Source organism: Corapipo altera, unplaced genomic scaffold (genome assembly GCF_003945725.1).
Source record: "Corapipo altera isolate COAL_440 unplaced genomic scaffold, ASM394572v1 98, whole genome shotgun sequence".
Classification (NCBI taxonomy): Eukaryota; Metazoa; Chordata; class Aves; order Passeriformes; family Pipridae; genus Corapipo; species Corapipo altera.
The window spans coordinates 4634821-4662525 of NW_020884914.1; the positions used below are offsets into that span (position 1 = coordinate 4634821).

At 36.6% G+C, this 27705-nt stretch overlaps 1 protein-coding gene across 30 annotated transcripts in view; it reads right to left on the bottom strand.

Moving 5' to 3' along the window:
• RBFOX1 (RNA binding fox-1 homolog 1) overlaps positions 1 to 27705 on the bottom strand; it is a 1158532-nt gene that overhangs the window by 48597 nt on the left and 1082230 nt on the right. For 28 of the 30 annotated variants that reach the window (XM_027654829.1, XM_027654830.1, XM_027654827.1 and 25 more), the window contains 2 exons: positions 17330 to 17410; positions 1326 to 1458 (listed from right to left, as the gene is read on the bottom strand). In XM_027654829.1, the coding sequence (XP_027510630.1) occupies positions 1326 to 1458; positions 17330 to 17410 (214 nt within the window). The remainder of the gene's footprint in view (positions 1 to 1325; positions 1459 to 17329; positions 17411 to 27705) is intronic. The other 2 variants (XM_027654826.1, XM_027654840.1) reach the window with 1 other exon arrangement.

Here is a 27705-nt window from a genome sequence, read left to right on the forward strand (position 1 = left end):
AGTAGTGGCAATACTGTTTTGCTTATTAAATTAATATTATTTTGCTTATGAAAAACTTACATAAAACAACAGAGCACACTTTTACAAAAGAAACTGATTTTGTGGCATCATTTGTATATTCATTTTCAGAACATCTAATTTCTCTGACATAATAACTGCCAGAATTGATGGAATGGTGAAAGTGCCTGTCTTAAATATCCCTGAAAACTCAGCCTGAAGGCTGACTGATGAGATTTAGCAAACTTGTCTAAGGAATGGAGCAGGAGAAGAGGAGGATCTGCTGCCAGCTCCTGTACAAGGGGATATTCCCTGTGGGAGCAGATGAGCTCCTGAATGGGATTTGAGTGTGGGCAGAGAGAGAGATCACCTTCCCTTGCTGCCTGTGCCAACCCTTCCTGACCCCTTCTCAGGAAGATCTGGCTGCTCTACAGAGAGGTGGCAGCAAATCTACTTCAAATTTTTAGGACAAAATGCTACTCTGGCCTGGGATCTGGTAAGTTTTCTGATTTTGCAGATTTCCCAGTTTCTTAACAGCTGAAAATCTTTTACCAATGTTATTAGGGTTTTTAAACATCACATGCAGCATACAAAGCCTTTCTGTGTCAGCATTTGCAGAGCTACAGGAGAATTTGTTTCTTCCTTCTTTCCTTCAAAAATATACTTAAAACCCCAATCATCTTCCGAAATAAAGATTATTAAGTTTCTAGAAATTACTACTATGAATTCCTCTTTGTTCCTTAGTTTACTGGTTGGTTTTAATAAATGCAGGTCACTGGCAGGGAAACCTTAAGGTATTATTTAAGCAAACATACTCCAAAACCATGGTCCTGAGAGAGGTATCCCAGATTTCTATCATGGCAAAGATGGCAATTGGAAAAACTAAGAAAACTGCAATAAAAAAAAATAAAATAAATACAGCACTAAGCTTTCAGGTCCAGAGACAACTTTCAGTAGACGATTTGAAGAAAAAGGAATTAACTTGATCCAACCTCCTTAATAACCAGATGTTTGCAATCATCAAAAATACATCTTTTAGCCGAAACGATTTCTCTGTTCCAAAGCGTTCCCCGTTTCTGAGAGCATTTACATAACAACATGTGACATCTGAAATGCTTGAGGCCACCAACCATGGCAGTACAAATTACAGTCATTTTTCAACACCCTGGGCAAGGTGCAGCCCGGGACTGGTGTCGGCGGTGAGACACGACCCCCATGCGCCACGGCCAAAAAAACCAAAATAAAAGTGTGTAGCCTTGTGAAACCCATGCTGGAAGGTGTGGAAAACTGAGCTCCATGCTAAAGGCGTGGAAAACTGAGGTCCTTACCCGCCGTAGGCTGGAATAGGAGGAGGGGGAGCTGCTGCACGAAACGTGTTGTACACCGTGCGACCTCGGCCTCGTAGGTGGGCACCTCTGTAAGCGGCAGCTGCGGTCGCAGCAGGGTAGGGAAATCCTGGCACTGCAGGGGGGAAAAAACAGGGATTAACGGGCAACATTCAGGTCCAGTGTTCTGAAACAAGCAGCATGTTTATGCTTATTACCTGTAACTGGACGAGGGAGTCACCAAAGAAGTAAATTATTGGTCTTTTAGATCGTCTTTACACGGAAAATCTTTGTACGCAAACAGGACAAACCGGGAATTTGGACGCAGTTATCAGAGGTGGCTCTCAGTTTCTTAGAGCACAGTATTAAAAAGAATGTTGGCTGGTTCAGCCAGGAGACTCCTGAGGTCCAAGTTCAGGCTCCAACTTATAAGGTCAGAGACATTTGCATCATAGTATTGGATCTGCCTTCCAAAGTCAGCCCTGTTTTCAGTGAGGGTGAGACATTAGACATTTAGGTGACCTCATGTCATCTACATTATCCAGTGATTTTGGCAACTGAACAGAGTTTTGCTTTTGTTCAAGAGTTGATTATTTACTGTGTAACCATGGAAAGAAAGAGTTTTCTCTGTCTTTTCTGGTTTTTATTTTGGGTTATACCACATTCATAACAGTACCTTTCATTCCTTCAAAGGTAAGAGTTGCACAGTTTAGAAATATCAGTCTGAATCCAGATAATATTCAGACCAAATAGAAGCAATTTAAGCAAATAAAGAAATTACCCAGACATTTTGATATTGTCATTGCAACTAAGTGTAAACATTAATTACTATTCCATGTGAGACTTAAAATATTTTAATCAGAAATTGAACAGTAATACAGTATTACTTAGAGGTTTGGGGTTCTGTTTTGTAAAATGTCTGTAAAACTGCTCTCTTAATAAAATTTTTAATTGAAAAAAAAAAAAAAATCCAACCCACCAACCAACCAAACTTTACACTCTTCTTTCTCTGCCTTTTTTTTAACCAGACTTCATTATTTCATTTCTCCTGTGTACATATATTGCTTCTCAATGTTAGAACAGGTATTTCTTGAATGAATTAATCAGTGAGACAGAAAAAAATCAAATCCAGCTCTGTGGCACTCAGGTTGCATCAGTTGTGCTTCACTATGCTGATTTTTTTTTTCCGTTTATAAATAAAGAGATAAAAGGAATAAACATTTCTTATCAAAGCCATAATAAGGAGCAAGCAAACGGAAATAATGATGTATAAAACACTGTGTTTTTCAAATCTGAAAAACAATTATTTCAAACCTCCTTGGTCTTTCATCTGTTTAGGTAATAAATTTTAAAAGAAGCCTTGAATTTGAAAAAGGAAATGAAAAATTCACAACCTGTAGGCCTTGCTGGCTTAACATGTGAAGGCAAATATTGTAATTGTGGTGACTTTCCACTATTGCCTTACTGTTGTGGCTTTGCAAGGTCCTTCTCATTGACAAAAAGATTATAGAGTAAGTTCTGCAAAGATTTACTTGCCTGTGATACAGCATAAACCAACCTTACAGCAATACAAATAAATTAGAACTGTCTTAAAAAAGTGCAAATACCATATTTTTATTCCTTTCTGTAATAAGAATGTGTGTCAAAATCAGCAAGATGAACTTGCAGAACTCAATATACTGTTGATAACTTCACAAGCAACAGCATTTAAGTGTTAAATAAATACTAATAGAAGGCATTCTTTTGAGAAAAAAACAAATATATATCATATAGATTTGGGTGCTGTAAGTACTTCTGCATATTCAATAACACTGAATATTGAACAGTGCAAATATAGGAGTTCTAGAATTATGACCTACTGCTGAAACCATGTAACTTTTGTCCTTTTCCTTTCCATGTATATAGTCCTGTGTAAATATTCACACAATATGCATAGAAAATGTAAAAGGGAGTTTTCAGTGGACTGAAGACATAATTATAGCAGAAAGATCTACAAGTCTGTGCTGCGGTTCCTTTGATAGAGTGGACTCTCTGCCTATACAAGCAAACAAAATAAAAGGTGCAAGGGTCTAATAAATAAAATTTTATAGATGAAAATTAGCAATGCATGAGAAAAACGAGGGCTGGACCACGTGGTGCCTTGTTCACTTCAGTCCCTTAGAGAAGGTGTTTGTGAGTGAGAATTCCTGACGTAGTTTACAACAGGTGATGCACACAACACACATCTAAATGGTCATATTTAAATGCAAGAGACACTGAGGATACCCCTCTGTGAAAGTGTGAGCTCCTAATGTGCTCTGTGAGCATTTTTTTCCCTTGAATTCTACCATTCAATCCAGCTCTTTATTCTTCATGATGGTCCCACCTTGGAAAGAACTATAAGAAGGGCCAATGACCTCAAATCTTTGGCAGTGAATGCTTTCTACAAAGAAATGTCACTGGAAAAGCAGAATGCCCCATCAATGAATGAGCCAAAAATAACATTATGTATCTATATATATAAATATTACACTTTTATGAGAAAGAGGGCTTTCTCTTACGAAAGAGGAGAAAAAGCAAGAAACAGAGATGGCAGGAAGAATCACTTAGTCCCCAAGTGTCTATCAAATCCAAGCCCTGCAATGGTGGCTCAGCATTCCTGGGAGATGCTAAGACAGGACAGTGATTTCCACCATTTTCAGAGGACCTGCAACCCAAAGAGGTGTTAGAATGAAAAGCCTGAAGTAACCTAATTGTTTTGCTGTGCTTGTATTGCATTGTTTCCCTCCAACAAAGTCATGGAACATAAAATGTCTAAAGTAAAGCAAAGTACTAAAAAAAGGTTGTAGAAGCAACCAGCAGAAGGCAGAGTAGGGATTTGCAGTTCTGTCAGGAAGAGGGTCAGATGGGATGGAAACTAAACATGAGAAACACGGGATAAGAGTAGTATTGCAAGGTCTTATGGTCAAGTGAGGTCTAACAGTTGAGTTTATGCATAACAGAATTATATCCATCCCAAAAAACTGATTTAGGTCCATCTGAAAATCAGAGTATCTGAAAACATGCCTTTTACTTCCAGGCAGTAACATTAAAGATTAAGATCAGAGGTAAGATAAGCAACAAGTTTTGTCACCCTAGATTTCAGCTCAGAGCAAAAACATTGTGCTAGTTCAGCCCAGCTGAGAAATCAGATGGTCAGGAATATGTAGTAACCAAAGAATTTACTTTGCTACCAACTTTTTAATATCCTCACCCCAAAATAACCAGCAGAAGTGGCACCATTAGAACACAACTGAAGAATGGACTTCATAAAAACAGTTTTATGAAAAGAGCTGTCCCATCAGGAAGCATTAAATGCTATTAACCAGTCCCAAAAGTAATGAATATACTAGCCAGGAGGGGGAAAGATTTTAATGACTTACAGTTTGTAGGTCAACCTTCCTTAGTGCCTGAGTGCCAAAGTGCTGCAACTCAGTCAGTGAAAATGCTATTAGAATGGGGTTGAAAATGTGTTTGACTCTCAGCAGGGAAGCATCTGAGCCCACTTCTAAGCAAAAGTGGCTTAAAATCATCAAAGTAATTTGATGACTGGAATCCTTCTGATCTGTGACACACAAAAGGCAGATTTCTCCAAATACACATTGATGATATGAGGTGATAACATGAGGTTAAAACAAAAAAAGATTCTTCTAAGGACAGCATGTGATCAAATATCAAGCCATAGAGACAACTTATAATTTCATCTAATAGCCCCTCAGTTCTATAATTATTCATTCAGTTGTTCAAATATGAATGAGACTACAAGAGCAACCACAGAAATTCAGTTCCTACAGTTGAAATGCACTTTTACTTTCCCAAATTAAAAAATTAGAGTATAAGCAATATGCTGTGGAAGTGCTTGGCTTTGCTTCATATAATTATCCAAAAGCATACAAATCATCTTCTTCTACAGCCTAAATGACTTTTTTAAGGAACATTATGCTGGTGAGATTTCTTCTTTAAACTTATTTGTTCTATTTTTATACTTGAAAGGATAAAATTTTAAAATGTATTATTACAATGAATATTGGGTTCTCTCTTCCTAAACTTTCTAAACTTGGAAACATGTCAGGACACCTCCTCCACTGAACTTCAGTTTAGATCTCAAACATGAAATCAGGTCAGCAAATCACAACATTTAAGCAAATTAAAAAGCCTCTGGAATTAAAAGGATTCTTGTTAGTATATCAGTAAAATTTAGGTAACTAACAATTTTATACAGAAAGCAAATATGAGCATGAGGAAGACAAACTTAATCTTTGTGTTCACAGAGAAAATTTAATCAAATCTTAATTTGTCCCAGAAGATGTAATAGCAGCATTTGTTTTACTAATTTTGTATTAAATGAATATGACAGGGAGGTGCACTTTCAGGCACCACATCTCACCATAGGCCTGGGAAAACAAAGACTAGAGGAACAAGGACAGAGCTCGAGCTCTCAAAAAGAGGGATATAACCTGGCAAAAAATACTTAAGGGTTATACACTGTGCATTAAAGTTTTAAAGCTCTGGATAGATGAAAGAGTAGCAGATGCAAAAAACAACAGGGGGCAGATTTTGTATCAAAGCCATAAAAATATACAGCCATTTTAATGGGCAATTATTCTTCCCATTTGTGCTGTGGTTGGAATTTGTATGAGAGTGCCATATGCCCCCAGAAAGGTGTGCCATCAAAATGGATGAACAAATCTACCTCTCATCACTCCTCATCTCTCCTCCTTTGCACAAACTAGCAGGTCATCTCCCATCCAGAGTCTGCAAATGCTTTATGGTGAAGAATTTTAATGTTACATCATGTTTGCATCAGTTTACAGCTAATTTACTGCAGCACAGTTTAACTGCTACAAAGGCAGGGAGACACATTTACATTATTCCCAGAGTTCAGGAGGACCCCTGTCGAGGAAAAACAATAAATTAAAACCAAAGAGATATAATGGGTAACATGCTGAGAAAAGCTAACCAGAATAATCTATATGATGTTATCTGAGATTTCAGGAAGAGAATCAGCAGTTTAGCCCAATGTATGCTGTGTTTTCCCTTCACTGTAATAGTAATAAGTATTATTAAGTGGCATTCTTTAAAAGAATTATAAACACTGTGTTAAAGAGGTTGTGTGCATGTAAATACACAGACCAAAGTACACTGCAAGCAAAATGTAAGCTGTGCTACTACAGATTTTAACATAAAAAGGCATTTAAATTATACATATTTATATACACACACAGAGTTAAAATTTCAGGGTAAAAAAAACACCTTCAGAAAGTTCAGAGCGTTTAAAATTATCAGGTTGAGCAAACAGTTCTTCACCTGTCACTTCTGTGAGATGGTTTTCCCTGGGATCTAGTTGTGAATTAACTGAATTCAAAGGAAACCTACCATATATAGCAAAACCAGTTACAACTGGTCACTTCTTTTTCTTTCTTTCACAATCTATTTATTTTTTGAAACATACTTAAAATTACAGAACAATTATTTCCTTACTATTGTAGAAAAAGATATGTCAGTATTATACACTGTTGTTTAGGAATGAATAAATCCGTATTTTGGAGAAACCCTCACTTATAGGGGACACTCATTTGAAATGCATTAAAAAGGAAAACAAAAATCTCTAATTAATGTACAAGTCTAATCACCATTCTCCACATGGAAGAGTAATTTTTCACTGTTCATTTGCTCAGTGTAATCTCAAAACTGACATAACAGAAAAGCAATGGCCTATAAATCTGCTCTCATTTGTTTCTTTAATATTCATATTCCATTGAACTACAGCTGCTTGTTGCTGCAGCCTATTACAACATGCAAAACTGTCGATAAAAATATTATGAAAGGCAAGATGTGTTTCTTCATGGTTCTGTGTGCCATTAATTTGGAAAAAAAAATAACAACAAATGGCTCCTGGATTGTCCCTTAGTTAGCTGCACGCTGGGCGATTAGTGATTAATTACCTTGCTGCTAATTGACATGGCACAAGGAAATCGACACAGCCCTGATTAATTAACTTTTTTATGCAAGACAGTTACTTACAAAACACTGCACACTGTAATTGAATCCCTTTACACAACACTACTGCATTAAGTTTGTCTTCAAATCCAAATTAGCACCAAATTTCACATAAATTTGGTGAAACTTTTTAAACTGAGTTATATGCCAATATTTCTAGAAATGTTTTTAATTATTTCAGTCTCAGACATGTAAAAAACCAGATTTTTAGTTTTTTCCATACCAAATCACCAACATAACCAAATGCACTCGAAAAACATACATTAAATATTTCAGCAAAAAGCAACCTATTTAATGTGCTTATTCTTATGTTACATTGTAGGAAGACAATTTATTCAAACAAAACTTCCCATTTTGTTATCCTTAGCTTAAAGTTGTTTTCAAATCTAATCGATCCATTATTTCAACAATGACTTGCATATACTGACTTCACACTTACTTTTCTCAGTAATTATTTTAAGTATATATGGAATTACTCTTTTTCTCTGCCTTCCTTTGTTTCAACTCTTCTCCTGTACCAATAAACGATATACTGTTGGTTTCTATCTATCTTGATACCATTATATGCCATTAACTTATAAATTTCTGAGCAAAATTGTGATGTCAAAGCACGAAAACTCTTTTATCTTTTTGTCTAAGCTTTTTCCCCATGAGGGTGACTGAGCACTGGCACAGGGGCCCAAAGAGGCTGTAGAGTCTCCATCCCTGGAGATATTCAAAAGTTGGTTGGACACGGTCCTGGACAGGCTGCTCAAGCACCAGGGGATGGACAACAAGTCCTCCAGAGGTTCCTTCCAACCTCAGCTCCTCTGAAATTCAGTCATTTAGTGATTCTGTGATGATCATAAATTCCCATATATCTCATCCTTCTTTTATTGGGCTGTATATGCAGCCACTTGAACCCCTCAGGCATCAAGGGATTTCTAATAACAAGCAACAAGAAATGGAGGATGAGGAAGGATACAAAGGAAAAGCTAAGATGGTTGAGAGGTTTTTTTGCTAAATCTAATATTACACCAAATAACAACTTCAAATTAAAAAAATGCTTGAACTGGTGGTGAAATGACTTACGGTGTACTTAATATCAAAATTAGAGTACTGCATAGCTGAAATCACAAATAGTTGAGGTACAAAGAACAAAAGACTTTTCACAAAAGAAGTTACTAACAAACAAGAAAAAGTTCAGTAGATAAAAACAAAGCACCAAGGCCATAAAGGAAAAGAAACAGTAGGAATCAGAGAAAACACATTTGATCTTAAATTAAAGAACAACCTTCAAATATAGATGATCAAAGTGACCAATATCTTGTCTTCTGTTCCTGGTTGCTGGACATCTACAAGTTCCAAGCAAATAGAAAAAAAAAATCCCCTGTGCTAAACATCATTTCTGAGACAAAGGAAAAAGGCCAGGGTTGTGGAAAGCTGGATAAAGGGTAGCACTTCTATAAAGGGATGACAAAATTTAGTGATTTGAATGTTTATGCAAGTCAATTATATAGTGACAAGAAATACTGTTTAGATGACACAAGGATTTCTAAAATTGGACAGAATTATTAAACTGTAAAAAGAGGATTGTCAGAAAGCTGTTGTGTTGGGAACAATTTAGGCAGGAAGTAATAGAGGAAAGACCCAACTGTTAACCTAATCCAAGCCATAATGGAAAAGATTGTCAAAACAAAGAATTGCACCTGCAAAGTCATACAGATACTAAAAATGTTAATTCCTCAAAAGTACTCACTAGCTGTGAAATTCAGGTTCTGAGAGCCACGATTCAACAACAACCATCACAAAATACAGTAAGAGTGACAATAAAGTACATCTTTATTTGAAACCAAAACTTACAGGCTAAGTTTGATATCTGACAGACAGAATGATTTCAGATTTACAGTCAGCTGTGTGTGCCTAGCACTAAAAATCAGTAACACAGCACCTACAAAGCAGAGCTAAGGAAACATTTGAACCCTGGATCTAGGGCTCTACAAAAAGGGTCTGATGTGCAATTACATTGTACATCTTCATGCAAAATAATTCTAAATGTAATTCTCACTATTTAGCTGCATACTGAAATGAGTAAGTCCAAAAAATCTCACTGTCCTAACTCATTGATTAGTCTCAAGTAGTGCCAGTGGCCAAGTGCCAAATCTCCATCACCAGAAGAACACCAAGTAAAGAGCCCTGAGTTGCCCATCTGTCCTTGGCCACACACCATTTTTATTACTTGAACTAAAGGACAGAAATGCTCCCCCCACAATCTACTGTTGCAAATGTTATACCCATCTTTCCAGTCATCTCCCACTACCCAGATGTAGGATTGTGTATAGGTGGGGAAAAAAAAAAGTCAGTGACACACAATTCAGGATGTGTCTGTTTACAAAGCTCCTTAAGCCTGGCTAGTTCAGACACACCACCACTAACAGATTACAGAAGAATGAGTGTGAACAGCAAGGCCCTGAAGAACAGATATGTGCGAGTGAAATGAAACCCACATTTACACATTTTTGGATAACTATAATATATCTTATTGATGACTTAATAGTCCCCATCTAAAATACAGACAGAAGGTAAAATGAGAGTCACCTTGAAAATAGTTACAGAAAAGACAATATATAGTGATACAGAACACCAAAAATGCTGTAACAAGAATTTCAGGTGGTGCTACCAAAAGAACTCAAAGAGGTTCACTACAGCTAAAAATAGGCTGATACTTAAATCAAGTATATAACATAATTAATATGAATATCGTTTTACTCAATTTTGTTAGTTTTTTACTATCTTTATAACTATTTGACTTGGAAGTCAGTGGAGTTATCCTGCATCCAGAGTAGTGTAACTGTTCTAAGCAAGGTCCAACACAGTGGGCCAAAACAGTGTTTCAAAACCTTCTAAAGATCAGTTCAAAAGAGATGACATCAATATTTCTCTCAAGAAGTGATGATTTTTCAGTCTTTGACACTTCTATACATAGGGGGGAAAATCATGGAAAGCAACTCCCTTCCTTCTTACTATTGGCATCTTCTTTACTTAAACTTTCAATTAAACCCACTGTATTTAACATACAAACAGGAAGGACACTTCGCACATTTTTCATGGTTACTACAAGGTGATTCTCTTCACTTCATAAATAAAGGCAATTAATTAATTCAGGAAGCGCATTAAAAGATAGTTTGACTCCTAGATGTTCAGTAATAAGATTTTTTTGGGGCCTGGAAATTGTATGTGTGATTGCTCTACTCGAATGTGTCGACACTTCCCTTTGGGCAGGATTTTTGCACTCTCATTTATGAACCACAGTCCTACAAAAGGTTAAGTTGCCTCAGTCAGAGGTTCCTTTGCAGGGGTGATCTACCTGTTCCCTATGAAGCAATAAAGAAGCAGACAAACCCACCAACGTGTAAACACAACCTACTAATACATATTTTATTAGTGATGAAGTGATCTGCCATTCCAATTTAGCCTAAGAGAGAACACACCAATTAAAAATTTACTTTGCAGAACCTTTTTACATTTAATTCAGAAATACCGTTGCACTGGCAAATTATTTATACCACATGAATACTCGTTTTTTAAACTGTTCCTGACCCAGATTCTAATTCTAAATGGCAAGCCTGCTAAACAGTCTCTCCTTTACCAATAACAGTAAAATTGCAACATATAAATTAAGAAAAAAATGTAATGATAAAATCAGAACAAATGAATCAGTGATGTCATAACGATATTTGACCATTTGGATTGAATATGGTCAATCATGTCTTGCATTCAAAATCCAGAGAAGGGTATTCCAAAGGTCAGGAGCACCCACACTGCAGCTGCTTGGAGTCTCAGGATAATCCTATCAGAAAACTACCATCATTACAATATAATTTTCAGGTAATTACATGTGTGCAGCAGATTAAACCTGACAAAAATCAACTGAATCAAGGTTTCTAAACCCAATGCTCCCATTAATGATTTGGCTCAGAAGCTCACTGTGAATCACCTTTGGAAAATTTCTATTTTCCCTGTGTAATCTTCTCCATACTGAAAATATCCCAGAACATAATAGAAATGTCCAAGGTCTTCCTTCAATCCATTAGTAATGCCACAGAAATTAAAACCTGGAATGTCTTCGCTGAAACAAGAGACATGAAAACAGCTTCATGCAGCATTTTCTAGGGAGTTTACTAACATTCCTAATCCAAGTAACCTACTTCTAAGCAAAGATATTCAACAGACATATTGCATAGACAGGTTTGATTTAATTTTTATTTCTGTAACAAAATGAGTCTCAAAGAGACTAAATCCTACTATTGGATATGATATTTATACTTTGTATTTATGATTTTCCTTATTTATTCTATAGCTATCAACATGATCCTGAACTATCCTCCACCCAGGAATTAAAACAAAATCCCCAGAGGGAAAAAAAAAATCTTTTTAAAACTAGTACATATGTCTGTTATACTTAAATGTTGATAATTTTTTTTTATAGAGAACATATATAAAAAGTAAAATTCCCATATCATGTAATTAATACTCCAAGGTTGTGCCATATATTTTCCTTCTCTCCTGGCACATAACACATAACTTTGGATCAGCAGTATTATTTAGGACCATTCCTAATGTCTGCTCTGCAGGAATGAAGCCTCTTTTCCCTGATTTGCTTTAAAAGAACTTTAGCATTTAAAACATTTCTTGTCAAAGATATTACGGGGGCCGAGGGTTCCCAGGGAATTTTCCCAAAGAACTGCCTTCCTGCCTTTCAAAACCATCTCATCTTTGCCTTGTTGCTTCCTGGTTGCTCATGAGCCAAAATCCCAGGGCAACATAGTTTATTGTTTTAATATCTGTCTGATGCAAAGCAAAAGGATCCTCTGGTGAGCGCTTATCTGTCATATGTACTTCTGTGAGAGGAATATCAAGACAAATAAGATGTTCCAGGGCATGTCATGGGATTATGAGCTTGGCACTGACTGAATTCTGCTTAAAAATAGTCGAAACGATAAATTAAAAAAAAAAAAAAAATCTACGCTGGTATTTTGAGGCTTGAAGAGCGTTGGGTTTTAAATATTTTAATTGTAAAGTGTGAATAGAAAATGAACACTCGAGTCTGTAAATGGGACAAGCAAGATGAGAGGAAAAAAACGTTCCTAATTTAAACAGTTAAAACAATATAATTCTATTCTAATGGTACAATGGACTGTGAACTTACTTTGTATTAATTAAACTCATTGTAATGGCATTTTCTATATTGAAATGAATAACCAGTGATCTGGAAATTCATTTAGACCATTAGGTTAATTACAGAAACCGATGGAAGTTTTATCAGACAATTACAATTAAAGAACACGAACAATGTGGGACAGATTTATAAGCATTTGTACCACCTCAATCATTTTTGCTGAATTCTAGCACCACTTCTTCCAAAATTTTAATCAATATATCAATTAAAAAATGGGCCATCAACTTCATTTGCCCTTGAGTATGATAGAGTAAAATGAATTAATATCGGATTTCTGCATTTTAATATTTTTCTTCTTTTAATTCCATCAGTTGATTGCAGTATGAAAGATTTATTTAGGAGCTGATGAGCATGCTTACTGAAGATGAAACAACTCTAACATTTAGAAAATCTAAGCCAAAATTGACTCCAATTTAAAACGTACTCAATGAAGTCAAGGCAAAATTCTCTTTTATGGGCCTGCTAAACATTTGAGAAATAGAGGCATTCATCTGCACACCATTCTGAATAAAGGCATATAGAAACTTAAATTTTTTTATCATACCTGTCAGCTAATCAGTCCAGTGAACTGTCCCTTTTAATATATGCTCACAAAAATCCACAGACCTTAAAAGTCAAGTATCTTTATACTTACTTGGAGCTAAAATAAAGCCTAAAAGTTTCAAAGTTCTGATTTAGAGAGTAAAAAAAATATTTAGCTGTCTTTGAACTTCCCTTTAAATTTTAAATTCCATCTCACTCCCATTGCCTTCTGTGGGACTTGGGTGATGCACAACTGGACATTTCTGAGATGTGATGCACAAGTTTAGGCTGGGGCTGCCTCACTGCACCAGTGCTCAGGCTTAGTGAGCCCAGGAACACTCCTTGGTTAGTCCAGGCCACAGAGATTTCCACTGACATCTCCTTTTCCATGCCCTGGCAGAGAAGGGGCAGGGAGGTGACCAAGGCTCTTCACATGCTGGGAAGACAAGAGACAGCAAACATGACTTGCAAGAAGAGACGTTTCCACTTCAGGTCATTCCAGTGTTGGAACAGATGACCCAGGAACGTTGTGCCACCTCCATCCTTCGAGGGCTCCTGGAGCAGCCTGGTCCTTCCAACCTGAATTACTCTACAATTCCACAACTTCGTGTCTTCCTTCTTTCCCACACTTTGGTTCTCGTGAACTTCTACTTCATTCACACTTTCAGGCACTTCTATATTATAGAAAAATGGGTACAAAGCAGTTTTTAGAAGTCCTTGCAGCAATTCAGACTTGCATTTTTGCTTTTTTTGAACCATACATACCCAGCCACGTTACTGTCCTTGGCAGGACAGCGACACAGACATTCAGGGACAGAACTTTTTTCTTCTCTTGAATCTTCCTTTTTCTCATGGGTCCTACTCACGTGTGGCTTCAGTGTGGAAAAGTTCCAAAATTATCCTTGATGCATTTCTTATTTACCAGGAGATACAAATTTCTCTGGAGTTTTAAAATTCCCTGTGGAAGCCACTAGTTTAAAGAAGTGAGGGCAAGGAGAGACTGTCGGTTACGTGGAGGCAAACTGGTTTATTTACTAAGTTCCAGTGAGATATCAGGGGCCTCCAGGAAGCTTCCAGTGAATGCTTGCTCACGGGGATTTGGTGTCCTCTAATCATTCCTGGCTGGATATAACTATTCCCATGATTGTCTGCATTCTGCATTAAGATAATGATGCAGGATTTAGCTGAAATCTCTTGTATCAGTGCTATATTGAAGATGCCAATACCACGGGAATCTCTGGCAGCCAAGGTGAGACCATGAGTTTCCTGCCTGTGGCTGCCTCAGTAAATCAAAGAACCTGTCCCACCCAGGGATGTGAACACATTGTCATGCTGAAACTCTGCCTTCTACATAACAAATGATCTATTCCCAGAATAGATGTGCAAATGAAAAACTGATCCAGGTCCCATCTTCTTCTTCAGCATAAGAGAACAGATGAGGCATGAGAGACTATTGCTACTGATTTGTTCCACTGCTTGCAGAAGAAACAGCTCATTTCTCTCTGTATTATGTGAAGGGCCAGAAGTGATGGAAGGAAGCAGAGCCATGTTTCCATCTCCTGACACATTCAGAGGTGTAACTAATCACTGTACTGGGAAATGTACAGTATGAGACATGAAATATATCCTGGAGAAATATCAGAAGGGAAAGAGCAGCTCCGAGAACTGTGCTCTGCTTTCTGGAGAGTCAACAGGGTAAAAGTGTTCAGAGTCATCAGAGACTACAAGTGACCAGTACAATTAAAAGCCAAAATGTTAAGTGAGAAATAAAGCTAGCCAGAATTAAGAAAAATACATCTTACAAACAAGTTTCAGTCCTTTATGCCTTAAAACTTGGGAGCAAAAGATGAACAGTCAAGTTAGACAGGGACTATCCTCTTCCAAATATCTGAAAATTCCTATATGTCATTAGCATTTAATGAACTTGAAATATCTCAGATGGCTTTAAAATAACCTCAGCAGACTCTTTCCCTTCTGTTAAAGCAATTACAAATTTAAAGCCACTTAATTCTTACATTGTAAGCGGTTCTAAAATATCACACGGTTACAATATCAGCAGTAACAGAATAAATGATTAACAAATTCTTCAGAAACGAAAGCTGCAATATTGTTGTCTACCTGGAATGATAATAGTACAAGTATTGATTTCCTAGACACAAATGTTGACTTATCAGTTATAATTCCAATATTGAAATGTGCATAAAAATGGAATATAGAAGATCTTTAAAATAATAAAGGAAATGAGACAAAAGTCAACCTTCATTTCTATTCCACTTTTGGTAGAATTTCCTATAGAAATGAAACTATTTTGCATCTTTATTGAAAGTTTTGTAATAAGGAGAAATAAAAAACCTAATTACAATCATTATTAATTGTAGTAATTTCGTGTTATTAGGAGTTGTGACCCTGGGGTGAAACTGCATTTGGGCAAGATAAAATACTACACATAATAAAAGAAAAATCCTGACTTGCATGCACAGAGATTCAACAAAAGTGTAATAATTTCTTCTGCAAGGGCTACCAGCAATGTCTGTTATGAAACTGTGTATTACACATTGCCCAGTGGGAGGCAGGTAGGCAAAGTCTGTTTACTTATGTATTTGGCATAATTGAAAACAAACAGGTGTTTGTTAGGATATCATTATTCAAGGAGCACCACTGCAAACTAAGATTTTTCAAAAGGATTGACTCATGGGACATAATGGAAACAGTGAAGTACAGAGTTCAGGGAGCTTGCAGCTACTCTCCAGGGATTTGATATTAGTGGGAATACCATGTGATGTAAACAGCAGCTCCACAAATAAATGTACCAGTGATGTAATAGGAGCAACAGGGTAAACTTTTGAAGGGCTTTTTTTTAAAGTAATTTTCAGAAACTTAAAAACAAACACTGCCCCCTCTCCTCCAAAATAAGCTCCCTAACAGCAAGATGAGTGAAATGTTTGGATCATTTTCTGGTAAAATAATTTCAGTCGAAGATTGGTATTTTGGTCTAAAAGGAATAGTGCACTAAAAACATGCAAAAAGGTGTTGATTTGAACAATAAGTACTTAGCCTGTCTGTTGCTACAAGGATTTAAAAAAACCTATTGCTTGGGAAAGGTGACACAGTACAAAATATTTCTGGGAGCACCTGGAGGCAAATGCAGATTTAACTGACAATTTAATTTTTAATTTAAAATACTTAATATATTTTGTTAGTTCACTATGCATTTGTAGACTCTAGACTGCTGATTTAAAAGTGGATCCCATATGTATCCTGGAAAAGCAGCAACTCTAGGGATGACATGGATAACGTTTGACATAAGAGAATTACATGATTGTAAAGATGATCACTATGGAATTCTTTTCTCCTCATTCCTGGTTTTAATTAAAAAAAATAAATTAATTATTTTAGTAGTCTAGATAAGCTCTAAAAGAGTAGAACTGCATTCTAGACTGAATACAACCTTCATAAAGAGCATATCTGATAATGTTAAATCAGACAATGTAAGGTATTTTCTTTCCAGAGCGCTGCTGTGAGCATAGAGCCAGTGCAATTACTGCTCCTGCATTCAGCTACAGGCTTCTTATCTGACCAGGAGCCAGAATGGGCATCACTGGTACCACCAATACAATCTAAAACACTCTCAGAAGAATCAGTTCTGCTCCTGCTTCGGGATTTCACAGGACACATTTCCACTCCAAAGTTTTGTGCAGAGAAACGGCTGATGGCAGCATCTATCGTTTCAGCTTGTCTCTGCTATTTTTATTAGGGCAGCTTTTTATAACTCAAAATACCCACTTCCATACAGGCTGTTCCTTTTGTTAAAAAAAAAGAAAAGGCTTCATATCTATTTGCTTCCTGACACAATCAAATGGCTGCATGATAAAAGACCTTTTGTGTATTGTGAGCAGGATGGAAGAAGAAACACAACATCTACACAAAATGCAGAGCGTACAACAGTACTGGATTCCAAAAATTGTCACTATTACTGTAGAATTTTTGACCATTTCTGTAGAACATTGAAATATAGGTAATTTTTTCCCTTTTTTTTTTTTTTAAATAAGATATACTTTGAGGATAAAGATGCAACTGAAAAACACCAAATTATCTCTTGACATTACTCACATATATATATATATTTATAAATATCACATTTGCTTTAACAAAAGCTGTTGGGAAAGTTCACATTTTTCGGGGGCTTAAGTTACATTAATGTGCTTTTGTCACAAAACAGAACAGAAAACGAGCCATAACACTAGCTTACTTGTGGATGTGTATACTAGTGAACTGGGGGCACTGTACACGGGAGATCCCTCCTGGTTTGCCTGGCACAGCAGCACCCTGCCTACAAGAAAGAGAGAGAGAGTGGTATCTGGTTTTGGAACACTTCAACTAAACCTCAGTTTTTAATCTCAAAACAGAAATAAAGTCACAACCGGTGAGAAAGTCACAGCAGTGCAGTGAAGCAGGGGAGCTTTTCGTCCTTTGACATCAAAGCAGAAAGAGCCCCAATAAACATGTACAATTTGACAATGGAAAAACAAAACACAGACATGCTCCAGAATCCCAACACCCTTGTTATCCCATGGGGAAGTTGGTGTCCTCTCCGAACATCCCCAGTGCCCCAGGACCTCTCCCAGTGCTCTCTCTCCCTCTCAGCCCTGTCTCTGGATATTTTGCTGCCCATGGGAGCATCACCCACCCACCCACCCATCCCACCCGAGAGCTGCCTCCTCAGCTCCCTGTCCTGGCTGGAATGAGGCTCCTGGAGCCAACACCACAGGGAAATCAGACCACAGCACTGCCATGGACAGAGCAGGAATGATCTCTGTGACATCACTTGCATTAACACTGGTGGCAAGTGATGACTAGTATATAATACTGCTATATAGTTCAGTATTTTTTTCTCAGAAATACATAAATATAAGCTCATTTCCAGGGAATAAGTGGGATTCAGGACTAAGAACAAAACCAACCAAAAGAAAAACAAATTAAAGAAAAAAAATAAAAGTAATAACCAAATCAATTTAAACCAGTATTTTTGCAATGCTCATTTTGAACAAATGACACAAGTTTAGGCTTGTTTCCTGTGGGTTTTTTAATGAACTTATATAAAATGCCTTAGTCTTTCCTAAAATTATATTTTAGCAGTCTTAGCTGAATACAGATTGAACATTGACCAGGGGTGGAAACAACTGTACTTTCACAAGAAGAAAAAAAACTTCTGCACTTCTGGAATAGAGTCTGTCAGGAAAAGCAGGATATGACACATCTGGTTTTGCAGATATATGCACATATATCTGTATATACATGGAATTATATATACACACCCCCTGACATACTTCAAGCTGTCAGGATTTGTGAATCACACAATTCAAAGGCATTAAATTTGTACGGAGATTTGTGAAACTTCAGTGGTTGTGCATTGACATACAATGCAACTCCACAGAGTTCAGTCCAACACGTTTGGAAGGACCAGATTCCTTACAAATGGTAGCCAGGTTTTCCACTGAGTGTTACAAGAGCAATTCTCAACTTGCATTCAGTTACCAGAGCAGAGTTCTTTCAAAAAATATTTTTAAAACATTTTCTGCCATTAACCAGTTCTCTGATTATTGCTTGCAACTGTCAGTTGAAGGAGAAATATGGGAAAACCTGAATAAAAATAATTCTTGTCATTTATGCAATTTAGCTAAGACTGTGACCACTGGAAATCTCATTAATTACTATGCTTCTAACCTTCCCAGACAATAGCACATCCTTAAATAACAGAATTTAGAAATGTTAGCTTTTTTCCAGGCATTCACTACTAAAATGAAAGAGAAAACAAGGTAAATTTCCCCTCCCTTAAAACAGCACATATTTGATTATATCAATATCTATCCCTCTCAACTTTCTAAAAAAATCCACAAGTGGAAGCTGTCAAATGAACATGTACCCATTGAGCTGCTAATTAAAAGCAGTATTTTCAGACTACCAAATAAACAGGCTCAATCCACACATTCATTTGACACCAGGAATGTGTACTTTGGAATATTAATGGATATAACACCGCAGATGCTTCAAAACTTGCAGAATGCTGAAAATGAAAGTGAGCTGAAGACCCAGAGGCTCATCCAGTTGAGACAAACATTAGGAAAATCAGGCATTTTCATTAGGTTTTAAGAATAGATAACTATAATGACTTCAAGTATAACTTGCAAATATATAAACAAAAAAGCTTTTAGAAATCAAAGATGGCAGCTTGTGTACATTATTCACCATAAACCCCAGATGATACTTTGCTTGCTCCATGTTCCATAGGTATTTTCCAATTCTTACATTTTTTCAGATTTCATCTCCACAAATCTCATTTTCCCTACTCTAGTCTTCTAATTTTTAATGAAAGTACTTCAAAACAGATGCTTTTTTCATCTGTGCTACTAGAGTGTATTAAATTTCTTGCATAGAGCCTTCTAATTATATTTTGACAATCTGCCTTTGAATTTGTACATAAAATTAACACTGATAACTAAAACATTATTATTAGATTTTGTTAGAAAAAACATGAACTTTTTAATCTACTTTTGTAAGAAAAGATTATTTCTGCTGCATCTAATTTTGGTATTAAAATATTTAAATTGTGATTAATACAACTGAGGGAAGACTGAATCATTTACAATAAGACTTTGGATAAACCTCAGAACACAGAAACAATCTATAAATTCCCCAATGGAAAAAAACAAAATTCCTCCAGAATACTAAATTCTAGCATGAAGGAATAAATGGGGTTTTAATATAAAGTTCGTAACATTTCTGTTCGAACTGTTAACAACATCATGGAGCTGATGAACTTCAGAAAATGTCAGTCATACAGGAGTTCATCTTTAATTCTCCAATCCCATTTTGTCCTAGCATATTTCAGGTTGATGTTTTCTCCTTAAGAATCAGCTCACAGCCCTGCAGGGATCCACCTCTCAGCCCTGCCACTCAGGCTGGGGAAAAAACCCCACTTTTCAAGATCAAAGACTATTCCCACTCATCCTTCTCTTCCTCCACTGTCTTCTCCCACAGTTCATGATTAAGAACATGCTGTTTGATTAGGTCCTTTGTTGAGGCACTGTAGCTATTTTGAGAAATAATTACTCTAAAAATATGCAGGGCTGTGGAAAAAAAAAAAAATTATGCAAAGTCATCGATATTTTTAGAATACTTAAAATTCAGTTCCCAGTGGTTTCAAGACATCTGATTAAATGTATTCTCCTAATTTTTTCATACTTTCAAAAATAAGTTTTTGTGTATAGTTATTTACATGATTCATATAAACTAATTTACAGAGCATAAGTGGAAGTACCAAATATACTGGTGATGCTGCACAGACCACTCAGTGCCTCAGGCAAGTCACAGCACAAAATTCACTGTATTTCTCAAATACTCAGTCAAGTAGTACCCAAGATCAACAACAGGTGGGCTCTCCAGTAAATTATAAAGGATTTTAAACCACTTCTGTTACAAATAGCTTTTAACTGGACCCGCTGGGTAGCCAGCACTACAGACAGCTTAAAAGTAACAATCTGGAATTAGTTTAAAAGAATTTACACAATTAGCAGGAATCTTTCACGGCGTTGTTTGTGGAAGTATAAACTGAAATAACACAAATGCATTCCAGTAGCCAAAATCAGGCTGCTGATCTAAAATCACCAGTGTTGCAAGGCCTTGGTCATGGGCACAGCTCTCTCCTGTCACAGGAAGCAGGTGAAACTTCTAGAAACCTTTAGTACTGTGATGGTTTAGAGTTTCTATATCATTTTTGAGAACCTGAGCTTACAGTTCACCACCTCACCATGTATAGGGCTTTAGTACTTTAGGTCATGAACCAAGAGTTTCCAATTTTCTGTGCTGTTATTTGGGGGATTCACAAAACAGAGGAGGACAGAAGTTGCACTGTAGAGCTCCATAACTTACTGGGGGTTTGCCCTGGGGCACAAAGTGAGACACAGGGGAAAACTGATTTTCTATTCTCACTCCAGGATTCCTAAAGAACCACACCTTCAAATAAAGCCCTCTGGACAACTCAAAAGTGACAGTGGTGCTGAGTTCTCTAGTGCTGCCATCCCAGCAAAGGGGTAACCACAGGAGCATTTTCAGTAGCAAGAATTCATCAAGCCAACATGCAGAGTTGGTCTTCACTGGGTATTAGTGCACAAGTAGCTAAAATGAGAATTTGTAACATAGGAACTAAGGAACTTACTACATACAAGGAGATTTAGTGATGATTACATTACTTTAATCCATTGTACTCTCAGCTTTCCAGGTAAAACAGCTGCTTTTTATACATATTTATTATATTGTGTCACCAAAAGGAGCTTCTTGCTGCTTCTCACAACTAAGTATCAGTTCATACATTCTATAATACTATTTACCACAAAAAAATCCAAACAAAACCACAGGAGAAAGTGAATAAAAACTGACGTTATTTGTGTCCCACTTTGACTATGTTATTATAAACAGTTAGTTTAGGACCTTACTCTATTTATTAAATTCAGTGATTGTTATTTCATTTTCTCCTTCTCCTAACCCAGCTGGGGAGCCCAGTCTTCTCCCTGGGTTAGTTCTGGTCATTCTGATCCCTGTTGTCCTCCATACCTTTTGCAACAACTATTATTCCTATACATTCCAGGGGACCATGCATGAAGAAAACTGTAAAGCTGCATCTGTCATGAACAAATAAGGAGATTTGCAAGTGTATCAAAGATCCTCATAAGCAATTCGTGTCTGCTCTTGATTTGCTGCTCTAAAAGTGTAATTTAATATTGGCCTTTTCAGACAGAAATAGCATTATCTTTGTTTTGGTCTGAACTATTGTTCTATGATGGATTATTTAAAAACGTGTCACAGAAATGGATCAGAAACACCTAATAAAAAGCTCCTGTTGTACAATAATAGCTTATGTTAGCTTCTATTGTCCCTTCTGACTAGGGAATTTAAAGAGAACCTCTATAGCCTCTGTCTTGAATACATAACAGTTGTTAAGTGCTCTCTTAGCCCTTCATTATCAATAGTCAAACTACACAGCCTTAGTATGCTTTTAAATATGCTGTTAATTCAAAAAAAAAAGGCTCTGTGAGGGCCTTCAGTTATTTGGGATCTCTATAAAGGAATAATACTCTTCAGATTTTAACACAACCACTCAGGGATGACTGTGTGTTTCATCCATTATTAACAAGGAATAAAGTAACATCACCCAAACCCACACACCTCCTTTCTTCCAATATGCTAAAAAGTACAAATAAAACCTATGTTTAATCCCACCAAAGTTTTTATATATATATATAGTTTCAGTTAAACAAGAGTGTGGGGAGGAGAACCCAAAGCAGTTGTGAGTTCCATAAGTCCAAACCTGTTTTCATCTTGCCTTCTGACAGCAAACCTGAAACACATTCAATTATTGAACAACCTGTGTGTACCTGCCACCAGTAATGAGAATGAGGCTCTGCTCTATACACACACCTAGGTAGTAAGTCCCTGACCCACATATAACCTCACACTTAAAAACAAGGGAAAAAAAACCCACCAACACAAAAAAATAGGTGGTGAAGGTATTTGTCTCCAAGACATTTTCTGTGATCTCTCTATTCAAAAAAATCTATTTAAGATGTTAATTTTCCTTCCATCACTTTTCTAAGCATAGTGCAGGTTTCTTTATTATCACCTCTCAGAGTGTCACCTCAATACTCAATGAACTCAGGGAACAGCAATGCATGTTACAACAAACATCATTTGTAAGCCACCATCCCAATTATTCTTTGTTGGCCATATAATTTCCCAGCTCTTGGGAATCAGACCTCTCTCCCTTGTTGTGAATGTGCAGTATCCAGTGTGCTAAGTCATATTCTGGGATTGGAAGGTTTTAGTATCATGTAAGTAAAAATCAAACAAGCAACAAAGTTTGCAGCTCTAGTGAAAGATAAGTCCCTCAAGTCTCCTTCTCTCCACCTCTTCTCCTCCCTTCATTATATGACTCATCCCACAGTAACAAGGACCTCTCCTTGTCCAGGACCTGACATGTCACACACAACTGGTCAAACTCCTACCAGCACTGTGTACTCTGGTGCCTTAGGCCTGCAAAGAGCTTGTGGACAGCACAGGAGCTGGGAAGTGGCAAATCTTTTGAAGCCCTGCTCCTCCAGCTGCATCCTTTTCCTTCCTCCCGACAGGATGAGTCGCTTTGAAGGTTTACCCACTAAAGAGCCACGAGAGATCTATTAAAAGTCTCAAAGATTGTTTTGTTTTGAGAGGAATAGCTTGGCATTTTTACTGGTGGATTTTGGTTGTGCCACGATACTGCTGGCATGTGGCAAAGCAATGCCAGCTTAAAAACACACATGGTGTGTCTCACTCGTTTGTGTTTTAATTAACATGCCAACCTTACCCTAGATGGGCTCTATAGCAGGAAAAATTTAAGTAATGGTTCCCTTCACAAAGTAAAAACAGTTGAAATAAACTTTTCTTCCCAAATATAATTCAAAAATTATTTACCAGCCATAGACATTCCTTGTCTGGAAACCAAAATGAAACTATGGTATCACACAAACTCAACTGCTGCTTGTACCAAAATATGTGCCATGCTTAGAGAGTTTACCGGTGCTTGTTAATGAAGTTTTATCATTGGCATCCTCCAACTGTAAATCCTTATCCACATATTGTCACCAGAAAAGTCTAAAACTGGAAGTGCACCATGTAGTCATGTAAAAAAACTGGAGTGGTGGTGTCAGGCTTGCCCATAAATGTAACTTTTCTACAAAATATGTTTACTATAGGATATATCTCTACAAATTCAGGTGCACATAAATTGATATTCTGTGATATTCACTGCCATTATTTTGCACTGGGACACGTGTCCCACTGAAGTTGTCCAGGATTTTGACAAATCCAATCTTTATTCCCAATCTTTCCAAGTGCTCCTAGCAGATGTAGTAAGTAGGCAGGTAAATGATGGTTACTCTTGGTTCACTGTAACTTTACTTTTGTTTGTTTGTAACTTTAAGAAACAAACATGAGAGAAATCCTGAAGCATAAATATAAACTCTGAGCTGGTATTATACTGTTCTTGGAATTGGATACTTGAGAAAATACAAGATACACTTATGTTCTGCTGATAACTAAAACGGGTCACATTCATACATCTGCCTGTTGAATAAAGATTGCAACAGGAATAGAATCACAGAATAAATGAAACTGGAGCCTTTCTGCCCAAACACAAACACTGCAGTTTCAACATGGCCCTGGAGGGATTACAAGTGGATGTGTTTATGCTTTATCCTCTCATATTGTGTCAAGACACTATTTTCTGTGTAAATTACCTATTTCAGTAAATCTATAAGACAGAGATGCAAATCTAATGCAATTAGATGCAGACATGCAAATTACTAATCCCTCAGTTCTATTTGCTTATACCAGTGAATGCTGGTTTTGACTTATAAACAAAATTCTATTCTGAATGACAAGCTGAGAATATAAAAGAGCAAAAATTGAATCATCATGCATAATCCTGGCTTTAGCTAGTTTATTTCTTTCCTAGACCAGTCAGATTCCAGAATTTCAGGAGCATGAAAAACCATTACAAAAATGGTAATGCAATGTTTCCAAACTTTCCAAAATGTTCACTTTTATTAGAAGCAGTTCTATGCTTGGAAATTTCCAAAGAAAATCTGAAAGAACCAAACTGACAGAGCTTGTAAAGCACAGTCCTATCTCAGCTAGATCCATAAATGACTGAATGAAAACCTCTGTATTCTGAAATTTACTCTCAGTAAGTATTATGAAATGCAATTGCAATGCAAATATATGGGGTTTCTCCATCCAATGCCCAAAATGGGAAAAAAATGCATGAGATGGAACAGAAAACATCAGCTATATGTTTGGAATACAATTAACCATAATCTTAAGCTGCTTTAGCATTAATTGACAGATGTAATCAAGGTTTAACACACAGCAGAGTTGTTTTCCATTCCACTTAAGGGTATTAACTTTACATTTCATATATTACTTTACTATTTTGCATTTCAGAATAGTTTGTCTGCCTGACTGTCCATCCTAACGCTTGGATCTTCCTAACTTTGTTATTCTTCTAATCAGAGGAATTTATTCCTCTGCATAACTGCTATTAACTTATCTAGCATTGCAAATATCCCACCCAGTTCTGAACAAACAAGTGTTTTAGTGATAACCTTGCAGTTTGTCTTAAATTTTCCTCTGAGAGATTCCTAAGCCACTGCTTTTTATATAAATTCATGGTTGATACTTGGATTGCAATCCCAATTTAATCTATTAGACACCTATCACACATATTACAGCCTTGACCTCAGGTCCAGGCAGTGCCCACCCAGACTCACCTGTGTTGGCAAATAATTGGGAAACAGGAACAGCAGCTCTAGAACAGCTGGTTTTATATCCAGACTCTAAACCTACATGACACACAGTCTGGAGAGGCTGTCATCTTACCTAATTTATTTTTGGATCTGTCACTAGTCAGGAAGTCACAGAACATATTTTCACCTAGCACCAGAATGATGTTTAAATCAGAGAAGTCCAAGCATTATTTTTCCTCAAAAGATTCTCTTTGTGAGTAAAGCACAGCACTTAACTTCCTTTTAAGCTCTTTAAAATTTGATCAATTATATCCACAATAAAAACATACAAGCAGTAGAAGCAATGCAATAACAAAGAAAGGAGAGTAGAGCTCCTGCTTGATCAGAATGCTTTCTTTTGTTTTAGTACAGTAGTATTTAAACAAACAAGGCAAAGGTCCTGCTCTGTGGAATTAGGAGAAACATGGAAACATGGTCAGCAGATCAAGACCTGTTTCTCAGCAAGACTGTACCATCAAGAAAACTGATCCAACCACCCCCAGACACCTCCTGCTCCAACTTCTGGGCAATACAGAGTTTCTGTTTGTCCAGTTTCTGTTCCTGCACAAATTCATCATAATCCTGTATCAAATGATTCCTCTAAACCAGGCTGGGGTCAAAAATTTCCAAACTTTGACACTGAAGAAGCAGGAACTCCCTTCTTAACCATTCTCCATCTTCTGGTATAAAGCTCTACCTACAGTTCAAGATCCACCATCAAATAATCAAGAGTATAGAATTTCCTATAGGAACAGTGTGAAAGCCTAAGTGTATACTGTGTGATTAAATATACATCCAAAAGAATCACCTTTAAAAGGGTAACACTGACACAGTATCTGTGATGCTCTCTTTAAAATGTGCAGACTTCCACACAATGGGGAATAAAGTTAGATTAATCTTGCTCCAGATTTAAACATATAACCAATTGACTAAATTAATATTTCAAAAATAAGTCGTTGGTATTATTCTTTGAATAATCCTTGTTCAGTTAACATGAGGGTATACATTTTAATGAAAAACTAATTATACTGTAGCATAAAGCATAATTAATTCTGGACTTTTTTTGTGTGTGTAAATACCTAGTACAGATGCTGAATTCCATTTTTCTACTGGCTTTATTCATCTTCCATAAACCAGTATATATCCACTATAATGGCTTGTAACAGCTCCACAGAGTTTAGAAAAGCATTAGCTGTTAATCTAGCCAGGATGTCATCATTTGTATGATGGTACTTTAACATTATGAGTTGTGAAACAAGAGTTACAGCGTGGTTCTATGCTTTGAAAAGGAGCATCTATATAACAGGTGGAATATTAAAAAATAATTATTTAACTGTAGTTAGAAAATTATTTAAACTGCTTATCTAACAATCTTGAAAATATATTTATTTAGCAAAGTTCAAATCTAAGTGTATGTAATCAACTTGTAAAATGAATTAATCTAAGTGGTGACAGACAGCCAGTTTCCACTATAATTATGCTTTAGAGATATGGTACAGTGAACTTTTACCCCAGGATTAGAATTGCTGTGCAAGCATATAATTCAGCTTCACAAACTCCAAACATCTTCACTGAGAAGTGTTTCTAGGGTATTTGCTGAGCTTATGCAAGACTCATTTAAATTCAAACAGAAACACTATAAAGATGAAATGAATCCCAGGTGCTCTCACACTCCAGAAATAGATGCTTTAAGACATGAACAAAGAGAATTAGTGTTAGCAAATGTACAGGAATCCTCTTTTCCCCTGGATTCCTCTTATTTGAGTGCATATTTTGATTTATATTACTATGGTATTTCTTTACTTAATTATATATAATGTGATATTTAAAACTTTTAAACAAACTTGTGAAAGGAAGCTTGTTACGAAATCTGATTGTTGGCAGGCACTGTTACCTTCCAAATCCACAACATGCCAAAAAGGCCCTGGGCATCTAAAACTTCTCTGTCTTCTGAGGGCATATAAAATAGCTAAAAAAACATAAGCTCTTTCCTTCTCTTTGATTTTAACTGATGGGGAAAATTTTGCCAGTGCCCTTGGAATTATAACTACTCACTGCCCAGGGAACTGGGTGCCTACAATAGTCCTCACTGGTTAAAACTATTTATGAAGTGACCACAACTGAGGGCTATGTAGGATGACTCTTCAAACTCCCTTCTGAAAAACTTCTAGAAACACATCATTATTCAGGAGAAATAACAGTCCCTTAAGTAAAATGAGAATGGGATCTATTACTTGTCACCAAGCTGTGC